The 19881-nt window shown below is 34.8% G+C and overlaps 1 protein-coding gene across 5 annotated transcripts; it reads left to right on the top strand.

The window, feature by feature from the left end:
• Positions 1-3739: 3739 nt before the first annotated feature.
• Positions 3740-19242, top strand: LOC129313054 (stromal processing peptidase, chloroplastic). Of its 5 annotated transcripts, none has more exons than XR_008593840.1 (26): positions 3740-3954; positions 4400-4640; positions 5305-5540; positions 6322-6520; positions 7503-7550; positions 8050-8157; positions 8248-8436; positions 8536-8832; positions 9150-9251; positions 9676-9810; positions 10166-10390; positions 10961-11164; positions 11763-11933; positions 12114-12263; positions 13346-13483; positions 13664-13891; positions 13987-14139; positions 14297-14423; positions 14514-14628; positions 16021-16141; positions 16249-16329; positions 16517-16618; positions 16838-17003; positions 18040-18177; positions 18311-18491; positions 18923-19242. XR_008593840.1 is itself a non-coding variant. In XM_054955881.1 (25 exons), the coding sequence occupies exons 1-24, from the start codon at positions 3761-3763 to the stop codon at positions 18129-18131; spliced, it is 3822 nt and encodes a 1273-aa protein (XP_054811856.1). In that variant the 5' UTR covers positions 3740-3760; the 3' UTR covers positions 18132-18177; positions 18311-18921. The 5 variants fall into 5 exon arrangements, 2 of the variants coding, with proteins under 2 accessions (XP_054811856.1, XP_054811857.1); XR_008593842.1 differs by lacking the exon at positions 18923-19242 and adding an exon at positions 18624-18921; XR_008593841.1 differs by lacking the exon at positions 18923-19242 and adding an exon at positions 18605-18921.
• Positions 19243-19881: the final 639 nt, after the last annotated feature.

Below are 19881 nucleotides of genomic sequence, written 5' to 3'. Positions count from 1 at the left end.
GATGGATTTTCAGTCCATAAGAGTATGGGTCCAATTTCATTAATTAAAATGAGATTAATGAGAGTGATTTAATGTATTGGAATACCACATTGATGATTTTGCAAGTGGCTAGTCCATAGGAGCATTAAATTCTTGAAAATTAGCATTTATGAGGTAGTTGGGAAAGGTTAATGTGCATTAATGATGGTTTGAAGTGTAATTAATAATAATGCGCATTTATGGAGTCTAATGAGCCCATTGGGTAAGAATGGGTATTGATTATGAGTTGATAAAAATAGTGTATCAAGAGTTTTATATTGATAAAGCTTAAAGAGCCACATGATGATATCTTTGTGATATGGTTGTAGAGAGGTTTGTCTTAACACCATTTGAGCTCGTTGAAACTTGGGGAAGGTGATATAGTGAGGGATAAATCTTTGACCTCTTAAAGATTTGAGGTAAGCAGTGAAAACTTAATTTTTATAGTTAAATGTTAATTGTGATTGTGAAATGTGATTTGTGGAATAAATTAATGATGCATATTGGCAAGTATTGATTTGTGAAATGGTTTTGAAAAGAAAACCTTGATTTTTATTACCCTTGGTGTTTTATGAAATTACTTGTGATTTATTACTATGGATAAAGAATTGTGATGAAATATGAGTTAATTATAAGCATATGTGTTATGTGAGTTCATGTGTTGAGAAATGATTGTTGAAAATGCATATTATGTGTGAAATATACATAGCATGATCATTGGCAAAAGTTCGCTTAGGAAGAGGAGTAGATTGGTTGAAATTCATGTGGTATTAACAGTGACCGTTGAAATCGAGAACTAGCCTTAGCACTGACCATTGGAATTGAGAGGTAGCCCTTGTCCTATGATTAATTCAGGATTGTCCCACTTGTTCTACGAAGAATTCAAACTTAACTAGTTTTTACCGGTTCATGAGGGGGCTAGATTAGAGGTATGACACCCCATGGTTGTTAGTATTGGGGGAAATTAAATTACATAAGTGAGTGAATTAACCCTGACCTGGTAGCTTCTCACAAGTGAAAGGATGGGTTAGCCCGTGAAAGACGTAGCTGCATGATAGCTATTGATTTCATGTTGGAGGTAACAGGAGGATGTAAGATTGTTATATGATCATGCATATAAGTTCGGCCACATTGTTATTAGTTTTGTGGTCCGGCACGTGTTAAGGATGCATGGTTGTTATTTTTATGACCTTGAGTTCTGTTTTTGAAAATATCATGATATAATATTTTGTGGTAAGCCCGATCACATGGTTATTAGTTTTCTGAATCGTGGCCTAGTGCTATGTGAAATATGTGTTTATTTGCTTAATTACATCTATTTACAATTAATATATAACTATAAGGGTTAAGTGAAACTTGATTATTGAGTGGTTGTACTCACCCCTCTATTCTTAATATTTTTAGGACCTAGGTCATTGAATCCAAGTTATGGAAAATATACAGAGGCTTAGGATTGGTGGAGTAATCCTCTATATGCCTCTCTTTTGTTATTTACATGTGTATTTGTTAATGTCTTTGCCAACTAGGAGTAATTGTCATGATTGGTGCACTACTTGTATGATTTTGTGTTTAACTAGTGTATTTTGTGTCCTGATTTAGTGAGTTTTTGTTGTGAACCCATGGATAGGGCTAAAATACTTGTGCAAATAGGAACATAGGTATTTTTGAGAAATATGAATGAAATGATTGATTTTGTACAATTTTTTCTCCCCTTTATGTTTTGTGAAAATTGGGGTTTAGTGGTGATTTTGTGAAATAAGCATTATTGGTTGAGTGCAGTGTGTTGCATAAGTCCGTAAGAGTCCATTGAGTGTGATCAGATATTTTGTCTAAGCTATTGGCACGTGTGATTGAGTTGAGATACCCCATTTAGGAGATTTTGTGAAAATGTGGTAGAAATGGGTTTTAATGTCCAACTTCTTATAGAAAATAAGTTTGAATGTGAAACTTATGCCATTAGCTAAAGCTAAGAGAAAGCTTCGTGTAGACATCGAAACCACCTCAATTGGATGTTGGCCGGAGATTTGAGGCATGTAGGAAGTTTGCTCCTCGTGCTATCAAATGACAACACTAATATGTCAAAATTCGTGCAATGCACCACAGCACATGGCATAGAGAAGACACACTGCAGCACACGAGCCGTAAGCTGCGGCATATGTGTCATTTCTGTGCAGAACTTGTTTTTGAGTTTAAAAACTTATTAATTGGGTCCTAATTGATTTTCAAGCTTCCGCTTTGTTTTTAAAACTCTGATTTGGAGTCCTAAAATTATGTTTGAGATTTGAATTGACAAATTGAGATTTCTGTGAAATAATTTTGAGAAATTCTTCTTTTAAAATCTCAAATTACTATGATTTGGAATTAATTATGGTTAATCTTAGGGAGATTACATTCACTTCTTAGTTGTTGTTGCTCATGTTGTTCATTACATGTCTCTTCTTTCCTTCGCTCACCGTTGCTCATTTTGTTTGTACAAATTCATCCACATCCATATATCCACCTCTTGCTCTCAATCCCCATTAGTATTTGCCTTTAATGTTAGTTTCCTCGTTAGCTATCGATAATGGCCTCTTCCTTCACTTTTCACGTATAGAGATATAGAGAAGAAAAAGGGAGGAAGGCATTTTTTTAGGATGGGAACATTTTAGTCTTTTTATATTTTAAATACCAATATTAAATAAAAATGATTTTTTCCATTTCATGAATATACCAACTATATTTTAGAACCTTATATTCATCTCTATTTTCATATCTATATTCACTTTTATATTCATTTAAAATTATTTTCATCACACCGAATGGAGCATAAAACACTAATAAACAATCCAACTCCGTAGTATCCTAACACAGCATGTGGAGTCACTCAAGCGTCAGCGAGAGGTATGAAGTCACTTTACTAGACTGAGAGGGCTTGAGATGCTAGTATGCCTCTATCTATCTGTTTCTAAGCCTGTTGCTTGTGTATAAAGTAGTACTAAATCACATCCACAAAGGGAAAACAGATGATCTCAAGGGTTTAGAGTTGATAAGCCAAAAGATTTAAAAACAAGCTTAATAAAATCATGATTTTTAATATTCAAGCTAGCTTGAACAAACTAAAAAACAAAAAATTCAAGTCACACGTGATTGGGCTTGATTCGAATACAAGATTTCTTTCATAAAAAAAAAATACATATATATATATATATAAATAATTAAATATTAATTAATTCTTTTAATTTTAATTCATTCTATATTAAGAGACCATTTATTTGAATATTATTACAGATATTTTCTATGAAAAAAAAATTAAAGTCTTCTACATTTGTTTAAGCATCACGAAAATGTATTTTATATTTTTTATAATGTAAAAATAATTATTTTTAAAATAAAAATAAAAATAAAAATTTGTTTTAACAGTTTTTAAAATTTTTGTTAATTCAAGTATTTTGATCAACCTAAAACAAAGTTAAACTCGAACTTAATTATTTAGTTTTTTCTAATAAATTCAGATTTGTCTGAGATAACTCGAAGACACCTCGCTCGAATTGCCTGGCCCGGGGCATTTTTCTGGCTTAATCGGACGGTCGGTAGAGAAAGCATCCCTTGTTATTTGGGCAATGCAGATAACACAGTTCAATCCATTACCAGGCAAGTAATGATTCCACGTGACAGTTCAAGAGAAGGGGAAAAAAAAAAAAACTCTCTATCGTATTCTATATATCTCTCTTCCTAGCCCCTTTCGTCTTCTTTCTTGCGAGCCATGGCAGCTTCAACGTCCCTAGTTGGAAGTGCCTTCACTCAACTTCCTCCTTCGTTTCACTACAGAGACGACGCTCCTTCCAATTCGAAATCCACTGCAAATTGCTGCCGTTTCCCCTCTCGATTGCGCGATAATCGATTATCTTTTTTAACAACTACTGCTTCTTCTTCTTCGCTTCGTTTCTCACCCAGAAGGTGATTCGTTTATGCTGTTATCGATTACTTCTATTTATATATATTCATCTGGAATTGCTTGTGCGTGCTTTGCGTGACATAAATAGCCATGGAATTGTTTTTCATCTTACTTTTAATGGATTTCCAATTTGAAGCTCAAATCGGTAATTTAACATGTATGAATGTGCTGATTAGAGTGACTCCTGACCCCAAAAACTTATTTCAAAGCTTGGTAATCTGACTTGTATGAATATACTGACCAAAAAGACTCGTTCCTCCAAATTCTCATTTCAAAGCTGAGATGTGTCTGAAGCTGCGAATCATCATGGAATGTATACCTTTTGTGTTATGATATTTTGCACCTCAATGTTAGATATAACCATAATAAGACTGATTTGTATGTAAGTTATTGAGTTCCTGTGCTGAATTCTGTAATTCTTATTTTGTGGCTCATTATTGTTGAAAGGGCTTCGCTTAATGCTGCTAAAGGCGGACTGGATTTTCGAAGGAAAAATGGCGGTGCTTGGAAACAGTATACCTCCATGCTTGGCGAGCCAGTTACAGAAGGACTTTCCTCCCCACAGTATCCCTTAATTTCTTGCTGTCTTGCCAGAAAAAGTCGAGCCAATCTAAGGAGATTTGTCCCCAGAGTCTTTCTTGATAAATCTACTTTCCAATTGTCCAAGAATAAACTTGGTCATGCTTGTGTAAGAACTCCTACTTCATTTTCGGCTATATGTCCTGCACTTGAAACTACGCAACAATACTCTAAAACAAATTGCTTATTGTTCGATTTTTTTTTAGTACATTTCCCCCTCAAAATGCAAAGCGTCTATCTTATTTGTTTTCTATGATGAGTTGTCTGCTGTGTGAAATACAAGTCTTGTTTCAATTGCCATTGCATCTTTATTTGTTCCTTATTCTTAATTTTTAACTTTTAATTATATTTTATTTTGCCTCACTTTTTTATGTTTAATTTTCATCTGTGAATCCTCATGAAACTTAAAAAGTGCCCTTTGAGTCTAAGAACACCAACAATATCTGTTTTGTCATTTTTTTAATTTGTTCATCGCTTTAGATGACATGTTTATTGAATACTCTCAATTTTATATGCTAGAAGCAATTTACACGCTATCAATTTTTCCACCTATCTGATGCTTGAAAGTTGAAGATGTATGTTTTATGTTAATACTCCCAGTAGACGTGGTTAAATTTGTAGATTATTATTCAGATGTTTGTGTTTGTTTCATTTCTGTTTTTATAACGAACAATTGTGGTGTGATAGCCTTATAAGGTGCAATCAAGTTTCTTTTCCTTGCCCTTAAAGATTACATGTAATTGGGTAGTTTATCCCCCCCCCCCCAACCACAGGATAAGCAGGTTCAAATTCCTCATGCAACTGTTGGTCCAGATGAGCCACATGCAGCAAGTACAGCCTGGCCAGATGGCATTACTGAGAAACAAGATTTGGTCATATTGGAATCTGAACTTGAGCAGATACAGGCATTTTTGGGTTCTGAACTCCCATGTCATCCAAAGTTGCATCGAGGTCAACTGAAGAATGGGCTGCGCTATCTGATTCTTCCAAATAAGGTTCCACCAAAAAGGTTAGTTTTAAACAATGATGGTAGATATACAAGTAATGATATATGGGCAGTGAGTTCAAATTTGTCATTATATATCGAGTCATCAAGCTTGAATTTGCATCTATCTATGAATTAAACCCTAAAGTTGGATATATAAATTTAGGCATTTTTGATTCCTCTCCCCCCTTCAATGAGTTTGTATGTCATACATTCATTAGTCAGTTTTCAGGAGGGCATGTTAGAGGACTTTTGATGATTATGGACACAAGGGTCTAAACAATGTAAAATTGCCTCACATCATTGACTTTTTGACTGAATATAAAGAAAGTAGGTTTTTGTTTTTGTCTTTTTTATTTTTTTATGCCTATTTATGCTACATACAGTGGAGTATGAGATGCTTTAAGCCTTTATGTATATTTGGCTAGCTGCTATTGAAATGAATGTTTTATCCTCAATTTCCTGAGACTCCTGTACTTTTCCTCCTCCCCTTTTCATTTTTTTCCCCACATTATTTAGCTACCATCTGTTATTTTGGTGCAATGTTGATGAAGTTTGCTAATTCTGTCCTCGAATAAATACTATTTAAGTGGTTAAGTTGAAGGAAGCAAGTGCTGTAAGGGAGGAAAAGTTGGGACTGTAAATGATTAAATTTGAGAAATCTTTTTTATCATTAACATAAGCCATTGAGGACTTTCAAGGGGGTTGCATGGTCCACTCCTTGTTTGTTAGAATCTTTGTGTGCTCCATTGATGATGGTTCTGGCTGGCATACTAATTCTTCCTATCAATTTATTGGATTTTAGGTTTGAAGCACACTTGGAAGTTCATGCAGGCTCAATAGATGAAGAGGACGATGAGCAAGGCATTGCACATATGATTGAGCATGTTGCTTTCCTTGGAAGTAAAAAGCGTGAGAAGCTTCTAGGGACAGGAGCACGTTCCAATGCTTACACTGATTTCCATCACACAGTATTTCACATCCATGCTCCTACCAGTACCAAGGTTTGGGCTGTTTGACTAGTAATTCTGTGGTCTGTTCCTGAAATTGAGGTTTGTTGGTATTTTTGCCAACTGGAATGTTCTGAGTCTTCATTTGTAATGTACATTACATATTTACATAGATGAGAAAATGGGGCAAAATATAATTCCTTTTCTATTGCTTCCTTGGAAATCAGGGGAACTGTATATGCTGTTATAATTATTAGGCTAAATCACTGTGTAGCTGTCATGGTTGACCCAGAATCATTTTGCTTCCATTTGGTTGAAAGTGCGTCATTTAACAGCCTGTAATTTGTCCAGCTACCAAGTTACTGTCCTGTTTTGTGTTTACATTCAGATTTTGTTTCACTTGTATCTTGAGCATTTTCAGTGTTTAGAACTATGTGCCACTGAATGTCCAAGGCTTGTAAATTGTTACTGAAATTTTTTTATAATGTACCCGATGTTCTTATTGCAAGTGGGCAGAACTTTAGGTTCTTCTTGACTTGTAAAGTTTTTGAAAATAAAACTATGTCAATAGCATGAGAATGCATTTCTTGATTCTTTAATTTAAATAGTACTGTTAAAAGAGATTGAACATGAGATTAAGAAGTGATAAGCATTGAAGACTTGATTATTGGGAAGAGGTCTGAAAGAGAAGTAAATAGAAGAGGAAGATGAGAAAGGAAGCACTGTATAATTCCGTTTCTTTTGGTTTTGTAATAAAAGGTTTAGTGCAGTCCCCTGATCCTTAGTTTGTACAAAAACTTTTTCTTATACAGTTTTAAGCATTTAATTTCCAGTACAGACCATAAATTTTGCTTGGGTCTGTCCTTATGCCCTGCATTTAGTTTAGTTTAAGAGAGTTGTTGTACTGAAGTGTCACAGGCTCACAACTGTCACTGCTGGCCATCACTTAGACTCTGAGCAACTTCCATGTCATGTATTGTATCGTTTATCCATGTTTCTATATTGAATTTGATTATAAATGGACGTCATTTGTCAGGATTCTGAAGATGATCTGCTTCCATCTGTGCTTGATGCCTTGGATGAGGTATGCTTTATTGTATCTTGAGTTACTGTTTGCCCAAACATCAAACACGCATATGAGGTTCTAGAGTGTATAATCTTAATTCTTAAATAAATGGTCTGATGCTTTGGTTTGAACCCAGGAGGTTACTGGCTTGTGGGAGGTATATATGAGGGGTAAGAAAGAAATGAAAAAGTATATGAATATGGGACCCACTTGGATTAGCTTTTAAATAAATCATGAATTACAGAGAAGGAAGAAGAGAGAAGAGAAAGAAAGGAGAGGTGTTGGTGGCAAAAGGATTGGGGAAGGGATGAAAATTGTCAATTCGTAGCTTCATTGAGGATAAAGTAATCCTCAAAAAATTGCATAGCTTTCCGGCTATCCTTGAAATAGCTATCACATGGGTTTTTCAGTTGCTTCATTTTTTAAACAAAATTTTGGGCTAAAGTAAGCCCGTCCACTCATGTTAGTGGTACCTTGAGTGTGGCAACTATATGCTCATACTTCTTAATGTTTGCAGATAGCATTCCATCCAAAGTTTCTTGCCTCTAGAATTGAAAAGGAACGGCGTGCTATACTCTCTGAGCTTCAAATGATGAATACAATAGAGTATCGGGTTGATTGCCAGGTGTGTATTATAAACTCATTAAGGATATTGGCTGTTAATATGTTGACATCTGTGCAAAACATTGAGCCTGTGCAATTTCTTCTATCACAGTTATTGCAGCATCTGCATTCTGAAAATAAGCTGAGCAAAAGGTTTCCAATTGGATTAGAAGAACAAATAAAGAAGTGGGATGCAGACAAAATAAGGAAATTTCATGAGCGTTGGTATTTCCCTGCTAATGCTACCTTGTACATTGTGGGGGATGTTGATAACATCTCAAAGACAGTTCATCATATTGAAGTATGTTGAGCAACTTTTTAATCATTTTCCAAGAATTAGTTCCGGGCATGCTCATTTTTATGATATGTAAGATTCTTATAAATTACTATTGTAACACAGGCTGTTTTTGGGCAAACTGGCATGGACAATGAGAAAGCATCTGTGGCTGCTCCAAGTGCATTTGGTGCAATGGCCAGTTTTCTTGTCCCTAAGCACTCTATTGGACTGGGTGGAAATTCTATTGAAAAGCCAGCAAATTCAGGGGATCAATCCAAAATCTTCCTTAGGGAAAGACAGACTGTTCGTCCTCCAGTGAATCATATTTGGTCACTTCCTGGAATCAACACTGATGCAAAGCCACCACAGATATTTCAACATGAATTACTTCAAAATTTTTCAATTAATATGTTTTGCAAGGTACTAAGGGGTTTGAATTCTTCTTGTAGTGACTTTAATTGCTTGAATCATGCAACAGGGAAAATTTTATAGTTTTGTATGCGTGATTCCTTAGGAAGTAAATATGGAGCATGAATTTGAGACAAACTGATTCATTAATATGTAACAGCAGCATAAAAAATACTATAATATCCATATAAACTTTTTAAACTGATCTACTTGATTATAGTCTTGATTTATGACAGTATTTATTATTTACATGCTTTTAGTTATTACATGCAGTTAAACTTTGCAAACCCTGCTCTATTCATTAAATGAGTTATAATTATCATGTGCAGGTTCCTGTGAATAAGGTTCAAACATATGGTGATTTGCGAAATGTCTTGATGAAAAGAATATTTCTATCTGCTATGCATTTTCGTATCAACACAAGATATAAGGTGTGACAAAGTCTATTTAGTCTGCTGTTTCCTTTTTTTGTCTTCTTCTTTGGAAACTGTCATTGCTTCTGCTGTTATTTGGGGGTTTATTGTTTTGTGTATTATTTTTCTGTGTTTACAGTGTATGTTGATAGATTTTATGTCAAAATTTTCAGATCTTTTGACTCTAAATCTTAAGAATAATAATTAGTGGTTTGAGAATTTAGGGATGTCAAGTTTCCATATAAAATATGTCAAGAGTCACTGACAGATTGCTTGTTCCTGTTATACTGTTGTATAGTGACATTTTTTGGGACTTCTTTTCTTTGGTTCATATGTTCTTTAGTTTCTCAATGTTTAAATAATTTGTTTGATAATTTTTTTCCTTGTGGAAAATGGTCCATTCCATGGTTTTAATGTGTGTTTGATGCAAATAAATTTCCAGAGTTCAAATCCACCGTTCACCTCAGTTGAATTGGATCATAGTGATTCTGGAAGGGAAGGATGTACTGTGACCACCCTTACCATAAACGCAGAACCAAATAATTGGCAAAGTGCCATTAGAGTTGCTGTTCAAGAGGTTTGCTTCTTCTGCCTGCTGCTTTTGTCTTTTTAAGTGATACAAATGTCAATTTTCGTTTTGCTTTTTGTTTCTGTTGTTCTTTCCACTACCTTCGTTTATATGTCATAGTTATCATTTTAACTTTTTATCCATTTAACTATAAATGAATAGAGGGTAAGATGTTTAATTTTCAGTTTTAAGTTTCTTTGTGGTATTTCTCTTTTTGTCACTAATTATTGCTCTTGGACAGGTTTTAATTATCTGTTTCAGAGCGGAAACCATTTTGATTTATGATTTCAAATTACCTGAATGATGGCTTGCCTGCACTCATGATGCAGATCTAATGGGTAATAACCTGTATTATATAATGCAGGTTCGGAGGCTTAAAGAATTCGGTGTTACTCAGGGTGAATTAACTCGATACTTAGATGCACTTCTGAAGGATAGTGAACACCTTGCAGCTATGATTGATAATGTACCTTCTGTTGATAATTTGGATTTTATCATGGAAAGTGATGCTCTTGTCCACAAAGTCATGGACCAGAGACAAGGACATGAAAGCTTACTTGCTGTTGCTGGGACAGTCACTCTTGAGGAGGTATTTTCATGGCCAGCCATTGGACCTTGTGCACTCTCGGTTTAAAATCTTCCACTTTGCCCTTGCTGTCTGTTATTTTGTTATAATGATAGTTATATACATGTCCTTTTATAGTTTTTAAGTGCCTGTTGGAGACATAACTAGTGCTTAGGCATACCTCTCTTTATTTTGAGGGATCATTTTTATGATATTGGAACTTTGCTTATCTATCCTGAGAGTATAGAGTGAGGATTTTCTTCTTGTTAATGATCCATACTCTTTGGATTACTTGAGATGATGCTTTCGTACCATCTTGAAATTGTTTTCTTGCAGCTCATAATAATTTTAAATATAAGAAGGAAAATATTTACAAAAATGCTTAGTAGGTCAACAGTCTTGATTTGTACATTATGGAAACATTAATGTGGCTGTACTTGTACTCTCTTATGTTTTGACTTAACTGTTTGCATTTGATTATTCATTTTCTCTCATATTTTTTTTTTCACTATAATTTAAAGCTATTTCATATTTTTGTTTTGTGAAAATGCATTTCAAATTTTTGGTTAATTATGTATATAATCTTCTTTGTAGGTTAATTCTGTTGGTGCAGAGGTGTTGGAGTTTATTGCTGATTTTGGAGAGCCTACAGCACCCCTTCCTGCAGCAATTGTTGCTTGTGTTCCTAAGAAAGTTCATGTTGAGGGAATTGGTGATACAGAATTCAAGATATCCTCCAGTGAAATTACTGATGCTATCAAAGCCGGATTGAAAGAGCCTATTGAGCCTGAGCCTGAGGTATCTGTAACTTCATTCCCTGCTCATTTGTCTTAGTTAACATTTGAAACGTATTATTTCATCCAACTTTGGAAGATTGTGTTCTGACACTGAATACTTATTCCCTCTTGACCACAATAGTCATTGTTAAACTAATTTACGTTTCTAAAAAAAGTTGGTTAAAATCTTAATTTCTAAAAATTTTCACATATTTCCAACTGTACACTTGAGTGAAATGAATATGATAGTTGACTTATTGAAAATGCCGTTATTAATTACTTGAGTGGAATATAATAAATTAAGGGTGTAATCAGAAAAAATATATAAAACTTACCAAATGCCCTATATTTTGACCAAGCAAGGCTTCTAGAAAATGCTTTATATTGTGGTTCGGAGGGAGTACTTTGCATGTATTGTGTTTCCTAAAACAGTCCAAATATGATTGGTAGCTTTACAATTCATATGCTATGGTATGAATCTACTGCACCGATCTGAAATAATATAGATGACAAGAATTTATAGAGGAAAGCTGTTTTCAGTTTTTGTCCAATTACTAGTTAGTTGTTGTATGTCTGTCATACTTGATTTCTGATAAACTAATAATTGCAAATTTTGGTAGCTTGAGGTGCCAAAAGAATTAATATCTTTGGCAAAGCTTGAAGAGTTAAAGATGCAGTGCAAGCCTGCCTTTATTCCTATAAGTCCTAGAACAGATGTAACGAAAATTCATGATAAGGAAACAGGGATCATTCAACGTCGTCTTGCAAATGGCATTCCTATCAACTATAAGGTATGCTATGAAAACTTGCCATTAGCTTCTTACGGAACTAGTGCGTCTTCTGACTTTCTATGAATTATCCTATCCATTTGTGGTATGCTGCAATTACTCCTTGAACTTTGTTAGTAGAAATTTCTGCCTGGCTCAAGGCATTTTTATGATTTTTAACCCGTGATGTCCTCTCTTGTCCAGATATCAAGAACAGAGACACAAAGTGGTGTTATGAGGTTAATTGTTGGTGGTGGACGAGCAGCTGAAAGTCCTGATTCTAGAGGATCTGTGATTGTGGGTGTTCGGACACTTAGTGAGGGAGGACGTGTTGGCAACTTTTCGAGAGAGCAGGTAATTTATGCGACTAATTTTTATATTCATTAATGCGTGAAAAATGTTTCTAAATTCAGTTTACAGGTAATGTTACATTTCTTCCTGATTTCAAAGGAGAAGGCTTTCTGGTCACATCTTAATTATAATTTATCTGTTATTGCTTCATGACTTAACAAATCTATTCTTCTGTTCTGCATTTGATTTTTACCAATGTTCATGTGTGGGTAATTTTTTTTTTTTTGGGTGCATCTTGTACCTTTTGATATCTGCATTTGTGGAGATGACTTAACTACTAAAAATATGAATCATAAGTTATTCATGGTAAAATAAATTTTTAGAGAATGCTGATGAGAAAAAATATGGAAGAAAGGACTTATGATGAAAATGCACACCAAAACATACTGCATGGACATGCGCACACAAATATTTGTTATAGGCATATATCTAGGTGTCTGAAATTTAATTTGATAATAAGGATAGTTCTTTTGCATTTATTTAACGAAACTTTACTGCCCAGAGGAAAGGCTGTCCCCATTTTGTTGCATGGCTTGGGAACACGCTATTCTATTGTGTCGGGTGTTCCTTTATCTGTGGTACTATTGTCCCATTTTGTACACAAAAATGGATTGGAATGGAAAATAAAATGGAAAATGTAATTTTTTGAGTATGTAAGATGACCTTTATGCCCAATAATTGATGAAAAGAAGATGGAAACTATAGAATTGTGATTATGAATTTATGATAGACGTTGCAACATGGGGGAGAATGGGAGTTCCATTCCCTTGACTAGCCAAATGGGGCATAAATGTGCAGACGTTACCATCATGTCCTTGATGTTTAGAAATTACAATTGTGAATGTACTCTATGTCAAAAAGGTTTTCACCTACAAAATATTAAGTTCTATTCTGTTTGAGCATCCATGCATAACGGCATCAAAACATGAAGATATTTTCAGTGTCTCAATATGCAGACAACAGCTACATTGTTGGATCCTTGCATTTGCCCGTTTTTAAGAGCTCAGAAAAAATGCTGGTGTTTGTGGCCACAGATTTGAGATTTCATCTTCGCTGATTGTGGTATATTTTACTGATGATACCAGGTCGAACTTTTCTGTGTGAATCACCTGATAAATTGCTCTTTGGAGTCTACCGAGGAATTCGTATCAATGGAATTTCGTTTTACTTTAAGAGAGAATGGGATGCGTGCAGCTTTTCAGTTGCTTCATATGGTGCTTGAGGTAATAATCTTAACAACTTTTGCATGCCTTTTTGCTATTAAGCCTGTGCTCAGCCACTTGTTTTGTATCTGTAAATGTTGGCTGTAGTCCTTGAACTGTGTTGTATGTGCTGAGTTTATAACTTTATCCGAATTATCTCTTCACTCTGCTGTATGTCTTATGTGGGTTCTCTGTGCGCAGCATAGCGTTTGGCTAGATGATGCTTTTGATAGAGCTAGGCAATTGTACCTGTCATATTACCGATCCATACCCAAAAGCTTGGAACGCTCAACTGCCCATAAACTCATGGTGGCAATGATGGATGGAGACGAGCGATTTATTGAGCCTACACCAAAATCTCTAGAAAAATTAAATTTGCAATGTGTTAAGGATGCAGTGATGAGTCAATTTGTTGGTGATAACATGGAGGTTTGCCATTAACAACCCCAGAGCCTTGTCATCAAGGCATTTCATTCCAACGCTAAAATATCATATTTAATACCTTTATCCTGGTTGTTCTTTAGGTGAGCATTGTTGGGGACTTCACCGAGGAGGAAATTGAATCTTGTATTCTTGATTACCTTGGGACAACGCAAGTCACCAGAAATTGTGAACAAGATCATAAATTTATCCCACCTGTATTTCGGCCATCTTCATCTGATTTGCAGTTTCAAGAAGTGAGAATCTAGGGATACTATTACAATGTCCCCCCCCCCAAAAAAAAAAAAGTGACTCTATAGAACCTCTCATCAAGTTTCGTAGGTTTTGAAATTAATTGGCAATGCTCTTATGTTTTAGATGTGACCCATGTAATGTATGTTTGCTTTTGGACAGGTGTTCTTGAAGGACACTGATGAGAGGGCATGTGCATACATTGCTGGGCCTGCACCGAACCGTTGGGGTTTTAATGTTGATGGAGAAGACCTATTAGAGTCAATTAATAATACGTTAACAGCTGATAGTGGGTTTCTGCTTGATACAATACATTATATTTGCAAACTATTATTTCAGAATAACTCTTCAGATTTTTCATCTTTAAACGCTTATGCAGATGCTCAGTCCACATCTGGTTCTCTAAAGATGGGTGATTTGCAAAGAAATCTTCGTGGTCATCCTCTTTTCTTTGGCATAACTATGGGGCTGATGGCTGAGATTATAAATTCCAGGTACTATGTCCTTCACAGCTGCAGTCACCTAGCTTGAAAGCTAGAATCTAGACAGTACTTTAACATGGTTCATGTATTTATTTACCACACCTTGTAACATCATTAATGGCCCTATAGATTTTCAGGTGCTAGGATTTTACCACAATATTTATTTAATTTATTTGAGATGTTCGCAGTTAAATTAAAAAGAGATGATTTGATTCTCATCAGTGACTGAGTGAAAGAGGGAGTTTCTGTGTCATTTTTTTGTTTTGGTATCTCATCCTTGCATAATGGTTTGTTAGAGGAGGGAGGAGATAGTTTAGGTGAATAGTTAAAATTGGCGTGACCATGGTGAGCGAGAAAGGGGGGGTAATGGATATGTACTGACTTGAAAGAGAGAACTAGCCTCTTGAAACCTAGCCTGAATATGTTCTACTGTTTCTTTGATTTTCATTTATGTCTTAAGCTGGATGTGTATTTTCTGTTAGGACTATACGTTAACAGATTTTTCTGGATTTATTTAGCGTAAAGATCTGTGCAAGATTTCATTAGGGAGTAGTGGAAATTAGCACTCCAAGTTGCACAAAGTTGGTGCTAGAATTGGATATACTCCTAATTTCTTAATCTGTAGAATTATTTGTGGCGTCTGCCTCTTAGCTCTGATGTAACTGGTGGTTCTTAAATGGTACTATTAAAATTTTCTTTCAGTCTAAATTGTTAGTTGTACTATTAAAATGGGTCCACTGCTGTCCTTGAGCAATTTGTTACTATCTTGTCCAATTTAAGCATTTAATTGCCTATATAATTTTTCTGACCTACGTGGTAATCAGCTAATCTCCAAGAGTACTAAGGATTGCTCATTTAAAAACTTCCTATATCCACCAAAAAAATCTTAGAGATTAGATCTCCTCTGTTAAACTAAAGAGCCTTGATTTAGTTGCATTAGTGCCTAGATTTTATTCACGAATGGATTGATGGTGGGAAACTTGAACGGCATGTGACTCTGTTGGTGGAACATGTTCTGCTAGCTATAACATGGGTAAGGGGAATTTTTTGTAAATGGAGGTTATAAGACCTGAACTTGTCATAGTGACTTACAAAATACTAAAATTTAGGTTAAGACTAGAAACACGTTTTAATGATTGGGAGATTTTTGCAAAGGATATTAAAAAGCTTGATATCATATATTCCTGTAATTATTTAAAAATGCCTATAATTTTCAAAATGTTTGGTAATATAGGGATATTTCACTATTTTAGTGGGTCGTACCTAATAAGCCATCAGTAAAAGGCTTTTATATTTATGTTGATCGCCAGTTTGTTTTCTGGTTGCCTGAATGCATCATAGCATCCTTTATTTAATGCTGTAACTTTGCTTACAACCTGACATATTTTGTATTTTGCTGAATAGGCTTTTCACAACTGTCAGAGATTCATTGGGCTTGACGTATGATGTGTCGTTTGAATTAAACCTGTTCGATAGGCTTAAACTTGGATGGTATGTGGTATCAGTGACGTCTACCCCAGGCAAGGTGTGTGTTTCATTCTTATGTATATATACACATACTTGCTTTTTTGGCTATAAGTTGTTTTTACCAGTTGCAATTTATTTATTTGTGGTAACTCAAATTATTTTCAGGTGCATAAAGCTGTTGATGCATGCAAAAATGTTCTTAGAGGTCTGCATAGCAACAAAATTACTGAGAGGGAATTGGACAGGGTCAGTCATTGAATTTGTTGTTATTCTCTCTTTACGTTTCAGCATCAACATTTGTCTAATGAATTTAACTTTTAAGTCTAATTTGTCAAACAAAGATGGCTGCAAAAGCGTAGCCATCTGCTACATCGTTCTAATTTCAATTGGACCTTAAATTTTGAATATCTTTGGGTGCTTTTGTTTATTGTAGGCTAAGCGGACTCTTCTTATGAGGCATGAAGCTGAAATTAAGTCAAATGCCTATTGGCTGGGTTTGATGGCTCACCTACAAGCTTCTTCTGTTCCAAGAAAGGTAAGATGAAATTGTTTGAATCCTGGTATCCAGTTATGATGATCAAATCTTTCAGTATTTTGCAAATAAAAAGTAGACTTAGTTATATTTTGAACTAGTGAAAATTCAATTTTCTGTCTAAACAAACGTTAATGGAAAACGTGAATTTAATTTCATCTAATTTTTCACATTTGTTCTTGTTTTTGATGCATGGATGTTTACGTTGAATGTGGTATTCAGGACATATCATGTATCAAGGATCTAACTTTTCTTTATGAAGCCGCAACAATTGAGGATATATACCTTGCCTATGAGCAGTTAAAAGTAGATGACAATTCTCTAAATTCATGCATTGGGATTGCCGGGGCTCAGGCTGGGCAAGATAATGCAGGTGCAGATTGCAGAAGTATTCTCAATTTGACTCATAGTGGATACTGCTTTACTCTTTCTTATTGTGCCTGATTTTAAGTTTTTTTTTTTTTTTGGGGAAAGGGGGGGGGTGAGGTTTGTGCTGCCCAGGTGCATTATGCCATTGGCAAAACACATGTTGTGCCCCAAACAGGCACTGTGTGTTGCACCTTTGCAATTGGAACCTGCACTAAACTCCTATTATAATTTCAACTGAACTGAAATTAGATTGGAATCTTAACTTAGTTTTGCGTGATGGACAAAATATGTTTAGTTGTAATTGAAGTATTTTGTTTTCAAAATTAGTCCAATTTGTTGCAGTAAGTGGTGATCAAAGCCAAAACTTAGGCAGAGTATTGCTTGCTACTTTAACAAATAAAGATAAAAAAGCAGTAACAACTATCAAAATTGATGTAAATATTTTTGCTAGGGTAAAATAAGATGCCATTGGAATTTATTCCTTATAAGATTTTTCATTAACCTTCAAAAGCATTAACCATGCCAAATTAAGCTTAATATTAGCTAATGCAGGTTATGAAATGTTGCTCTTGAACATACTTGAATCTGGAGGAGTTAGATGGAAACCCTTGGGCTGTGTCTGAATTACAGTATAAGCAATGTGAAAAAATGCAAGATATTCTAGCTCTGAGGTTGCAGTTCTCTACAAAATTCATCCCAAATATTTCTCTCGGTCCTCACCCTTTTTATTTTTCTCCAGATATACTTCTAGAATTTCTTCTAGCTTGATATTTTCCCAAGGAGTTATTCTGTGCATTGCGGCCAAATGTTACTTTAACAGTCTTTATTGGAATCCCAGTTCTGGTGTTGGCGTTATAGATTCCAAGCTTGTTTCCATGTAATAAAACAAGCACATGCTCATGTTAAGAGGAAAAAAAGCACTTGTTTTCCCTCAGGCAGAAGTTGAAATAATAAATACAATTAAAGTCCATTTCATGTGGGAACAAATACAATTTTGTATTTCTAGGTTGCTTGTATGATATTCTGTAAGCATATTTTTTGTGTCAATCATGCAGCTCCCTTAGAAGAGGAAGAAGCATCTGATGCTTATCCAGGAGTTATTCCTGTTGGACGTGGTTTATCTACGATGACTCGGCCTACGACTTGATTTTTCTGGATGGTTTGTTATGGCCTGGTCACAAAGAAATTTGGAGGTACAATTTGATTTCGCTTGACTTCTATAGAGGCACCCCTTAGTAATTTTCTGCATCATCAGTTTAGTATTACCTAAATCTTGGGTTTTCATTGGAGGGTCCATATTGAACTAATTTTTGCATATCTTGACAGGAGTCATGATCGGAAATTCAAAGGATTAGCAGCACAGATACCCCCATATAGCTTGCTTCGGCCACTTTCACAGAAATTAACTGGCAAGCTGTTTGACAGACATCTAATCAAATGATTAAGTATTTTCAAGTGCATAAAAATGAAAGAGCTCATAACAATACATTAAAGCAGATATTAGGTGGTAAGATTCTTTGACACTCGTTTGTTGCATTTACATTGGCTTCTTCTGTTCCAGTAATTTCTCATTAGGTGCCTTGCACCTAATTCATTTCCTCTTTTTTTTTTTTTTGGGAGGTTTTCATATTTTTTTCAGCCTTCAATTAGACCACTTATAGCATATTATTGCTACCCATACATTCTTGCTAGTTAAGAATGGAGAGAAGAAAATATAGAATCTGTCACTAAGATGTATATCTGTCATACTTTTTCTCAAGGCCTTGTTATTTTTAGGCACATTTTTTGGCCACATCTTAGCATACGAAAGTGGTGTAAGCTCTAAAAATTGTAAATTGTTGTATCAGCTCTTTTGAATACTGCTGTTTCGCCTAGTCATGTATTCTATGTAGCATCAATTTGTCAAACCTGAAATAAATGAGTAATTTTCTCCTGCAGGGACATGGCTTTACCTGACTTATATAGGTTGACTCGTTATTCAAAAGAATGGGACGGTCTTTTTGTATTGGCTTACAACGAGTGAGATTTTGGTCTTAGAAATAAGAAAAATAAATTAGTCTTCAGCTTTCAAGAGCTAGTTGTGTTAATTTCCTCTAGTTATGTCAACGGTGAATTTCTTTGACACTAGCGTTTTCAATTTGACTGAACAAAGTTTGCAGCACAATATGACAGAGTAAGCTCTGTTTGGTTGCTTGAATGAGTGAAAATAGCATGGATCAAAGAAATAAAGACAAAAAATGAAGAAATTTTTGTTCTCATCATGATAAGTATGATAAAATTTAGTATCACGTATGACAAGTGTAGGAATCATCACATTTTTCATAAATTTTGTGAATCATGACTCTTAATTTTATGAACAAAATTACTTACATTTCATAAATATAGTTAACTTGTCTTTTTTTAACATTTTATTTTATTTATGTCTTTATTTCATTCTGTTCTCATTATTTCTAGCTGCAAATGAGTTCCAAGTGTGTAGATAGGGTTTAGTTTTCAAGGACACAATTTTAAAGAATGCACCACTAAAGTAATTGTTAATATTTTCTTTTTTGGGTATAATTGTTAATCTTGTTTTAAATATATACATATAATGATTTATATTTTTAAATACATAACCAGCATTTGTACAATTAGTTCTTACCCCAGAAATGGACTGTTGAAAATGATTGGAAGTTGCTATATATCATCATGAAGCGTGTAGGATCATTCATGGTATTTTCTTACAAACATAACGTGATTATTTGAACAATGCCAAAAATAAATCAAACCAATTAGGACTTGAAATTACTTCTCTTACCAAGACAAGGGTGGTCGTCGTATCGCTTTTGGTATGGCAAACTAGCTCAATATGAGGATGTGCAAAACGACGACCTTATCAAAAGGCTGAGACTCAAAAT

This window comes from Prosopis cineraria, unplaced genomic scaffold, assembly GCF_029017545.1.
Source record: "Prosopis cineraria cultivar Desert tree isolate PC_DT_omini unplaced genomic scaffold, ASM2901754v1 PC6, whole genome shotgun sequence".
NCBI classification, from domain to species: domain Eukaryota; kingdom Viridiplantae; phylum Streptophyta; class Magnoliopsida; order Fabales; family Fabaceae; genus Prosopis; species Prosopis cineraria.
This window is presented reverse-complemented; position numbering and strand designations above follow the sequence as displayed.